General features: G+C 43.7%; 2 protein-coding genes across 3 annotated transcripts; one reads left to right on the top strand and one right to left on the bottom strand.

Annotated features, from left to right (window-relative positions):
• Positions 1-433: 433 nt before the first annotated feature.
• cbx7b (chromobox homolog 7b) lies at positions 434-5126 on the top strand (the record flags this gene model as incomplete). Its single annotated transcript, XM_080460941.1, has 6 exons — positions 434-502; positions 2049-2092; positions 2346-2411; positions 2745-2808; positions 3146-3464; positions 3708-5126. The coding sequence occupies 6 exons, from the start codon at positions 434-436 to the stop codon at positions 3899-3901; spliced, it is 756 nt and encodes a 251-aa protein (XP_080317067.1). The 3' UTR covers positions 3902-5126.
• Positions 5127-6706: 1580 nt separating this feature from the next.
• On the bottom strand, positions 6707-8598 carry LOC308108008 (histone acetyltransferase p300-like). 2 transcript variants are annotated; one of them, XR_013935259.1, is made up of 2 exons: positions 8544-8598; positions 6707-7960 (listed from the first exon to the last, which is right to left on the bottom strand). XR_013935259.1 is itself a non-coding variant. In XM_080460654.1 (2 exons), exons 1-2 carry the CDS (start codon positions 8577-8579, stop codon positions 7519-7521), a joined length of 483 nt encoding a protein of 160 aa, XP_080316780.1. In that variant the 5' UTR covers positions 8580-8592; the 3' UTR covers positions 6707-7518. The 2 variants fall into 2 exon arrangements, 1 of the variants encoding a protein (XP_080316780.1); XM_080460654.1 differs by having other exon boundaries at positions 8539-8592.
• Positions 8599-9030: the final 432 nt, after the last annotated feature.

The raw sequence follows: 9030 nt of genomic DNA on the forward strand, positions 1-9030 counted from the left end.
TTTCGGTTACATTTACTGGAATCAGTAAATTATCTAAACGTAAATACTGCTTCCCATTGATGAGCATTGTTACGAGGTGGCGCTGCTACTTTAAGTGAGGTAACGGAAGTGAGTACTATCACTTTTTTGTTTGTCTATTTTTCAATACACTGGATGAAGAGGAGGGTGATGATGATCGGGCAGGCAGCGGCGGCGCGCATCGTAAAGGGAGCGCGCCTCGGGTGTTAGCGGGCGCGCGCGCGGAGCGGTGTGCAGATGTGGCGCAGATTTTGTAAAGTCACCGGACGCGCGGAAGCACGCAGCACCGGGAGGCGGCCCCGGTTCAATGGGCCCTTAAAGTACCTGCACGGGTCAGGGGGTCCGGCCGCGCGGGCCACGTTCACTCGGTTCGGGGCGGGATAAAAGAGGGAGACGGTACTTTTGACGGGCGGAGATGGAGCTGTCAGCGATCGGAGAACAAGTGTTCGCGGTGGAGTCGATCGTCAAGAAAAGAGTTAAAAAGGTGAGCGAGAAACACGCGCCAGCATCTGGAGCTGAGAGGACCAGGGGTTCAGGGGGGGCTGGTATGCTAATTGAACCTTAACAAGTCTAATCTGGTTATCTAATTGTAGGTTTAAAAAATGGAAGGGGGGGGGGGGCTCTTTAACGTGGCGCGAGGACCGAGGTCTCCTCCACAGCTTCCCTCTGTCAGGTGTTTGGATGGACACGTTATTCATCCATTCATTCACACATGGGCCTGTCTGATTGCTGATTGTCTCTGGTTCTAACTTACCTCATGTGTGTCGCCATGTGCAGGTGCTGGGGACTATTGTCCAACACGCCCCTCACATTTTGATGCAGAACATTTTCTCAAGAGCTTTAAAAAGTCAAAACATTGTTGAATCATGGTTTATGACATTTGTCTAAATACATTGGATGGATGGAAACAGGAAAGTACCCAAGATATTTAAACAAATTCCTTGGGTATTCACTTATCGTTGGTATTCACCTGTTTACCTTGAGTTTTTGTCTAAATACCTTGGCTATTTGACTGTTTCCATCCATCCATCCATCCATCCATTATCTCGTGGGGAGGTGGAGAACGTCGCAGCTCTGCTCCAAGTTATGAAAAGGATGGCTTTTTGGATTTATGTATCCCAGCGGACGGAGACCACCGGGTGCTGGTAATTATTCGGTGCATTCATCTTCATATGTGGGGAACCGGGTGAGGAAGACGAAGCCGGGAAGCGAGGTGACTTCACTCACTGAGAATACCTTCAAGCGCTTGGAAGTTATTATGGGCTGATGTCACCGAGGATGACTAACACCGAGTCGCTCGCCTGGTCTGTGAAAAAACATACAGGGACTTTCAAACTGCACAGATCAGCCATGACAAGACACTTAATTACTCGATCCTGGGTGGGATTTATTAGGCAACAAATGAAGATTTTGTACACAAAGTGTAGGATTGAAGTGAATTTGACGAAGACCAAATTGTGATCCCGAGAAGACATGAGGGTCAGAGTTAGTTTCTATCCAGTGTTGGAGGAAGGGTCATATGGTCACTGATGCACATGGAGGTCCCACATCACAACCTTTACATCTTTAGAGGTCTGATGGAGGCCCTGCCTCAATGGGTGGAGCTTTTTTAACGTCATAAGGTGGACCTACACAGGCGGTCTTAATGTTATGGCTGACCAGTGTACATGTTATTTATAAACGCTGTATCATCACCATGGCAACATCTCCCTATTTATTGGACAGCAACAGTGCAGTGTATATATATAAATGTGAACTACTCTAATATCATATTTAAATGAGTCTCGGAGCAGATTCCTGCAAATCTCTGGTTTTATCGTTCTGTGTGTCGTTTAGGAGAACCCTGTGGGGTGTTTTGTCTTTTCAAGTTTCAGCTCCATCCTCCACAACTGCTTTTTCTGCAGTTTCACACTATGGCCGGGCCACCTGTTGACCACAGGGTCGACACACAGAAAGATATCTACACTCATGGCGCCACACAGAAAGGTGGGGGCCCAGATTTTGAACCCGGTGACTGTGTGTGTCCACAGGGGAATGTGGAGTATCTGCTGAAGTGGAAAGGATGGCCTCCAAAGTGAGTATGTCGGACTTTTGGCATTTCGTGTGCCTCGTGTTTGTCCTGACGTATACTAAAACATACATGTCATCTGAAAAGAAAAAACCCACCTCTTACTTTCTCTGTTTGTAAAGTGGATTGGACCTGCAGACGTCATCAAATAGAAATGTTGTAAAATACAAATAAAACTGAATTGGTTATGCTCTGAATAAAAGAAGATTGGGGGGGGGGGGAGTCCTTGACTTGGAATATTTGTGTTGGTCTGTGGCAGGTACAGCACCTGGGAGCCGGAGGAACACATCCTGGACAAGCGCTTGGTTCAGACCTATGAAGAAAAGTAAGTCTGCTTTTTCCTGATAAAGTGTGGCGACAGATCTGATCATTATTTACATTAGTATGTCAAATGTTTTATCACATTCCTGTACAGTGTGAACATGCCCGTATTCTGATTTACGGCAGCCATGTTTGACAAGTGTTTGACGCTCCGACCAAACGTTTTTCTATTCAAATCAACACATTGTTGTAATAAAATATGTTCTATAGGCAGCACATCAACGCAAATCTAACTTTGACCTCATGTGTGAGGAGTGATAGTTACAAATGGATCCTTTTACAAGTTTTTGAGGCATTTCTGCTCTCAGATTGTTAAAAGTCTGCTGGTCTGTTCCAGAGAAGATCGAGAGCGAGCTCTGGGTCACAGGAGAAAAGGCTCCAAAGCCAAACGACTGCTGCAGGTAAGACAGCTTGAAGTGACATGTTTTATTATTATTATTATTATTTACAAGCAACCATTTTATTTCCATTGCTACAAATGAATTGAATAAAAGTTATTACAAAGACCGACTGAACAGACTTAGTGAACTTCACAGATAGCCAGGAAACAAGTCTCAATTAGATCAAAACTGAGCGTCAAGACTCAGTTTGAAAGTCCAGTAGAGCCAACGGCGTGAGGAGTCACTTCCATCCAAACCTTCAACTATTTAATTCCAACAAACCACACGGTGTCACTCCATTGAGTCCCACTGTGGAGAATGAGCCTTGTTAAAACTATTTCTCAAACTCTTGAATCAGAACACCGTCTACACAATGGACCTCCGCAGCGCTCACAGGATTCCAGAGAAACCTGCGCCGCGCCTGCGTCTCTCTCTGACACGCTCTCTGCTGCCGGAGGACGAGGACCCGCCGTTCGGCGCCTGCGAGCAGAGCCCGCATCGAGAGAGCAAACCGAGGGTCAGGTGCCTGAGCTCGAGTCCTCCAAGTTCCACCGCAGACGATTGGGAAGGGCAGGGAGAGGAGGAGGAGGAGGACGAGGACGACGTGGTGGAGTATGAGGAGGACGAAGACGGGGTTCAGACGGAGACGGCGAAGACGATCGAAGGCACTTTAAATGGTATGTGTGTCAGCCGGTCCGACTGTAATCACCACCGTGACCCAGATTCACTCCACTCTTACTGAACTTTCTCCACAAGCTTTTTCACCGTCTCACAACCGAAGGACATTAAACTCGCCTCCCACTGAGCTGATTAGAGCGTAAACCGAGCCCGGGGAGAAATGTTCTAAGGAATCCTCTTGTTCTGTTACGATTCACCGCAAATCTCTTGTACCTGTTGTCACCCTCCGCGTCCTCAATCAGGTAACCAGACGACCGAAGACTGGAGCTCTGCTGCCGGACCGGAGGAGCCGGCTGCATCAGAGGACACCTGGAGGCCCCCCGCCGGCCCGGGCCAGGTGACGGTCACGGACGTCACCCTCAACTGTCTCACTGTGACTTTCAGAGAATCACAAGTGGCCAAGGGCTTCTTCAGAGACTGGAGGCTGGAGGTCTGAGTGCAGCCGGGTGGACGATGGCAGCAGAATGACGGCGAAGGCTCGGCGGCCGGGAGCTGGAGGCACTGAGCAGATCTCATTAGGTGGATGCTGGTGGAGGGCTTTAGATTCCCCTCCGTGCACCATCGCTCTCTCTCTCTCTCTCTCTCTCTCTCTCTCTCTCTCTCTCTTCCTCTCTTCGCTGGTTCAGCCTCGTGAGCCATTTGTTTACATGCACAGAGTCGCGTGAACTTGGTGATACAGAGGTGACGAAACAGAAAGAAAGTGCTGAGAATTCGTTACGACCCTTTACAACTACAACCAAAACTACCCTCGTTTGTATTTTCAACAGACAGCAAGAGAAGCAGGCTTGTAATTTGACACCAGTCTCACCTTTTTGCTAACTGCTCCTGTGTCTTCCAAGTGGGTGAGACCGGTGTCACGTGAAGAGCATTTAATGCAGCATGTCAGCAGTTTAAAAACATGAAAAACTGGCCAATCGGAAGATGGTTTGCTCCCAGGTGGGTTTAAAGAGACAGATACCAGATGAGTTCATCACAACCAGTATGCCAAAGTGAGACAGCGATTTATTTTTGAGACTGATTAAAACCCCTTGAAAAAGCACTGAAATGCAGATTATTTAAAATGTAAGTGATGGTTAGACAAGTCTTCCTTAAAGCAAACTCAAACATGATCATTGTAAACAACATTTGTTTATACCAACTTTGGTGTTTAAGAAACTCTTACAGGTTTAATTTGTTGGAGTTAGCAGCCTCTAGTGGTGAGTCCTCGTACTGCAACAACATTAGTCTCTTCCAATCCAGTCCTTTTCAGTGGCTTCAGAAATGGAAGCTTCATGCCAATAAACCTCTTCTAAAACCTTTAGTTTATTCTATATGAACTACTGAAATCAAACAAAAATTCTCAGTTATAGGCGATTTTGTACTTATAAACAGATGCTGGCAAATCTTTTATAGTGTATTTCCTTCTTTCTAATCGTCTAAAAGAGGCAGTCAAAAAAAACAAAACAGTAACTTTCATGTTTGCATATGACAGTGGCCTTTTTAAAAAGTTATTCCAAGTCACAGTTCCACCAACAGAAACAAGAGAAACAAGCTGCAGCAATGTATAATGTGTGCTTCTTTTTGTAGATTTCCAAGAGGAAAAACCTTATTTTCTACACGCAGTAGAAAAACAAGCCAATTTAAAAGCTTAAGGTAGCACTGATTATATAATTAAAATGTTCAAAAGCATTGGATCCATGTTAAAGACCAAGTTTTTGCTCCTCTAGACCTTATTGTGATTGTGTAAAACTCTCCGGGTGGGATAACAAACAAGAGGAGTCCTCTGTGCATGTAAACGCAGTCACGTACATATTGTACATACCGGTACTCTAAACTACAGTGTGGCGTTGGTCCTATACTAACATGCAGTGCTGTCCCTGTAATGTGTAGCCATATAGACGGTTACTACTGTACAAGACGTGGCTCGGTCCACCTTAACTTCATCTCTAACCCTTTAGCCCACCACTCAAGTGACAATTTGTACCAAACTCAGAAACTGGAGGAGACTTGATAATGGAATGTATCATGAAATTGCACTGTTTGTTGTTGTTTTTTTTGTTTTGTTTTTTTTGCTAAACCTCCAGTATTAAGTAGCTTTCAGTCCGATTATTCCCAGGGTGTGTATGCCTGTCTCCGGCTCAGTGGTTAATGCGATGGGACTCCCATCAGTCTACATATCATTTAAACCATGTCCAGGATGAAAGGTGGTGACCCATGAAATGCAATGAAGTGTTGCGATGGAGCTGCAGGGAATGGAAGTGCCTGGTGAAGTGTGGTTTGACAGTTTTTGGGGGGGGGGGATGATGTCCCTCTGTGGTTCCTGAAGTGCTGCAGGAATGACACAATTTAGCATTATCCTAGTTCCTTCTTTAAAACGATGATTACAGCAGTTTTCCCAAAAAAGACATTTAATTCGTCAAATAATAATATTAAACACAATTGGATAAGTTAGGTTTGACGTCTTACAAACATGCCACTTGATTTTTTTGGATGTTACGTGCATCTTTAGCATCAAAGATGGATAAACAACAGTAAATGAAATGAGTGTCTTCCTGCTTTCTGTCCATTTACTAGAATATAAACAGAGAAAGCCACCATTGTTGTTTTTCTGCTGATGGTGCGTTCAAGGACAGCCCAGGCTGATGGATATTTGGCTTTTTGGTGAACTTGGAACTTGGAACTGTCCAGAAACAGTTCAGTGTCGCTCATCTTTAGTTCCGACAACTTTATTGTTTATTGTTTAACATCAACAGGTAAATGTAGTGCAGAAGAAAATACTCTAATGTTTGCATATTTCTGGGTTGTCATGCAAATTCCTCCTGAAAGGACAAATGGTAGAAATGTATTTTTTGTGGTTATTTTTCTACATTGACTTGAATGTATATTTATTCTTATTTGAAGCTATATGTGTATTTGATGATTGAAGAGGATAGTTTTTATACCGTTTGTGATAACCACTAAGTTGTTAATGCTTGTTGCTCCATATATATATATATATCAGGTGATATATATATATATATATATCACCTGATGTGGTCGCTTGTTGCTTTGGTCCACCACTGAAGAAACAGATTTGCACTTTATTGTAATGTAACCCTGCACATTACCTGCTCTGGTCTTTGAGTGTGTGTAGAATTCTTTCTATGGTAGCGCACAAATAAATGTTACTTGTGTTTAATATCATTTCATGAATGTTTTTTCTTTGTTGACCCGTGTGACTTTAAATTAAAATGTAAGATCAGAACACTCCTCATAGCCAGTAAACCTTTATAACACTTATCTTTATTTTCAGGCTTCTGTGCATGTTGGCAAACTCGGGTGTCAAATCATTTTAAACTTCAAACTATGAAAATCTGCTGGACTTGAGATTAAAACAAAACTGAGATCAGACAATGAAATTCCAGCATCTATATCAGTAGTTTTTTTTAAAGTTTTGACTTTCTAGAAGAGATAATGTAGGGGTCAAGGGGAGCTTTTTTGACGTATTTTTTTTAACATTCACAGATCTTGGCCTTGGGGTTATGGAAATGAGCTTGTGATGAGAGTTTGAATCCCATTGAGGGCGGTGTCAGAAGGAGCATACAGGGTAAAAGGGAGCAGCTGAAATATATCATTCATAAACCATGAAAAGTAGTGATTCTGCCTCGTATGACATTTGTCTCATGTGTCTAAACACACGAGCTGTTTGGAATGTTTCTGCTTTCATGACATAAGTCATTTCTTTGACTCATAACTTTGACTTAAATTCACAATACAAAGCCTCTTCTATATTGATTATTTGACTCAAAAAATTCAACATTGGCTCATTTATATGCATCTTTTTTATTCCTACATCTATGAATACACCAACACGCCACAGCAATATATCAAAATGCATTTCCAATATAAGGTACTTAAAATTAACTCTTACAAACCAAGCCCATTTTCAGGCTTCTTCAGTTGTACCTGTTGTGTGTGTGTGGCATAAAATAACACAAACGAAAAACACATCATCCACGTAGGTCAACATAAGGATTTAGAACATGAATGAATGAAAAAACTGTGATGGGACGAAATCAAAACTTGGCCAGCATGTTACCCTCTGTTCAGAGTCTTCTTCCCTCTTTGCCTTAGAGCTTGCTGCAGCCTGAGCTGCAGCCTCTGCTGGCGAAGCTTCTGCTTGATGTGTAGACAGAACGATACCGGACAAATGTTCTCCTGACAGTGTTTTCCATGGTAGCAACACAGGGCAAGGAGCTGCTTGCAGACGGGGCAGCCTCCGATTGCTTTCTTCTTGCACCCTTTGGTGTGCAGAACGACACGTTTCATCCCCCGGCAGGAAGCCAGAGAGCAGTCGGTGTTTCGGCACTGGCACGCGTGGGCAAGGTCCTGGATGCTACGCTGGATGCTGAGACGTCGATCGTCACTGGATGTCTGAGCGGCAGCCTGGTTGCTGTTCTCATTACCCGAGCCGAGGCCTGACTTCTCCATCTTGACCTCGTGGCCTTCAGTATAATAATATGTGATGGACGGAATCCTGCAACACAAGAGAAATGCCAGAAGATATGTAAAACTGGTTATTGGAGGGAATTCACCTTTTTTTTTTTTTACTCACTCCTAAAATCAAATAATCTCAGAAAGGTCAACCAAGCTGTTGTAGCAGAGTTAAGTTTGGTCGAAGCACCCAGGAACAAAGAAACACAGGAATCTGGATCTGCACATTTATTTTTCCTTTCAGTCAGCAAAGACGGTACAGTTAGCTTACGCGCGCGTGCGCGTACACACACACACACACACACACACACACACACACACACACACACACACACACACACACACACACACACACACACACACACACACACACACACACACACACACACACACACACACACGGCAAAGGTCTCTCTTCCTGCAGCGGACAATATGTAATTTAGGGAGGGGGGAACCTCCGCCGAAAATAACGTTGATTAAAAACCCTTTTTTACCGTCAAAATCACTTATGTGGTTCTCATACGTGTCACAAAACACGGCTGCCACTATTTCATGCAGGTTTTAAGAGGATTTAGCAACTTTACATGGACCCGTTGGAAACAATGCAGAGGTTAGGCTCACCTTACCACTTCAGAAGCTGTCCGGTTCTGCCGGGCAGGCATAAGCAGATTTAACGTATGTGCCTGCGTGTGGTGTGCGTCTCTAATTAATGTCCCCCCTGCTACAACAGGTATGTGGAACCATTTCGAGGAACTTTGTACATAAACAATATAAACTAAAATAGCGCCGAGGCAGTCCGTTATATTAACTCTCAAGGCAGAAAATATTACAAAGTAATTTTGAGAATGTTCACAAAATTAAATAAAAGAATATTTTGATATAACATCTTTACTCAGCTACACTATGGCCGACCCTTGAGAGAGTGTGGAAACTTCCAGGCAGACCACTCTCATTTGGGATTCCTCAAATATACAACCATCCTAGACGAATGTGGTGGACAAAATTTAATTAATGATAAGCTTCCATTCACTAAAAGCTGGAGCAAATTGACAGTTGAGATTGAATAGGTGACCCTGCACTGTAAAAGGATAGAATTCAAAATACATATGTAAC

This window comes from Lipophrys pholis, assembly GCF_963383615.2.
Source record: "Lipophrys pholis genome assembly, chromosome: 1".
Classification (NCBI taxonomy): domain Eukaryota; kingdom Metazoa; phylum Chordata; class Actinopteri; order Blenniiformes; family Blenniidae; genus Lipophrys; species Lipophrys pholis.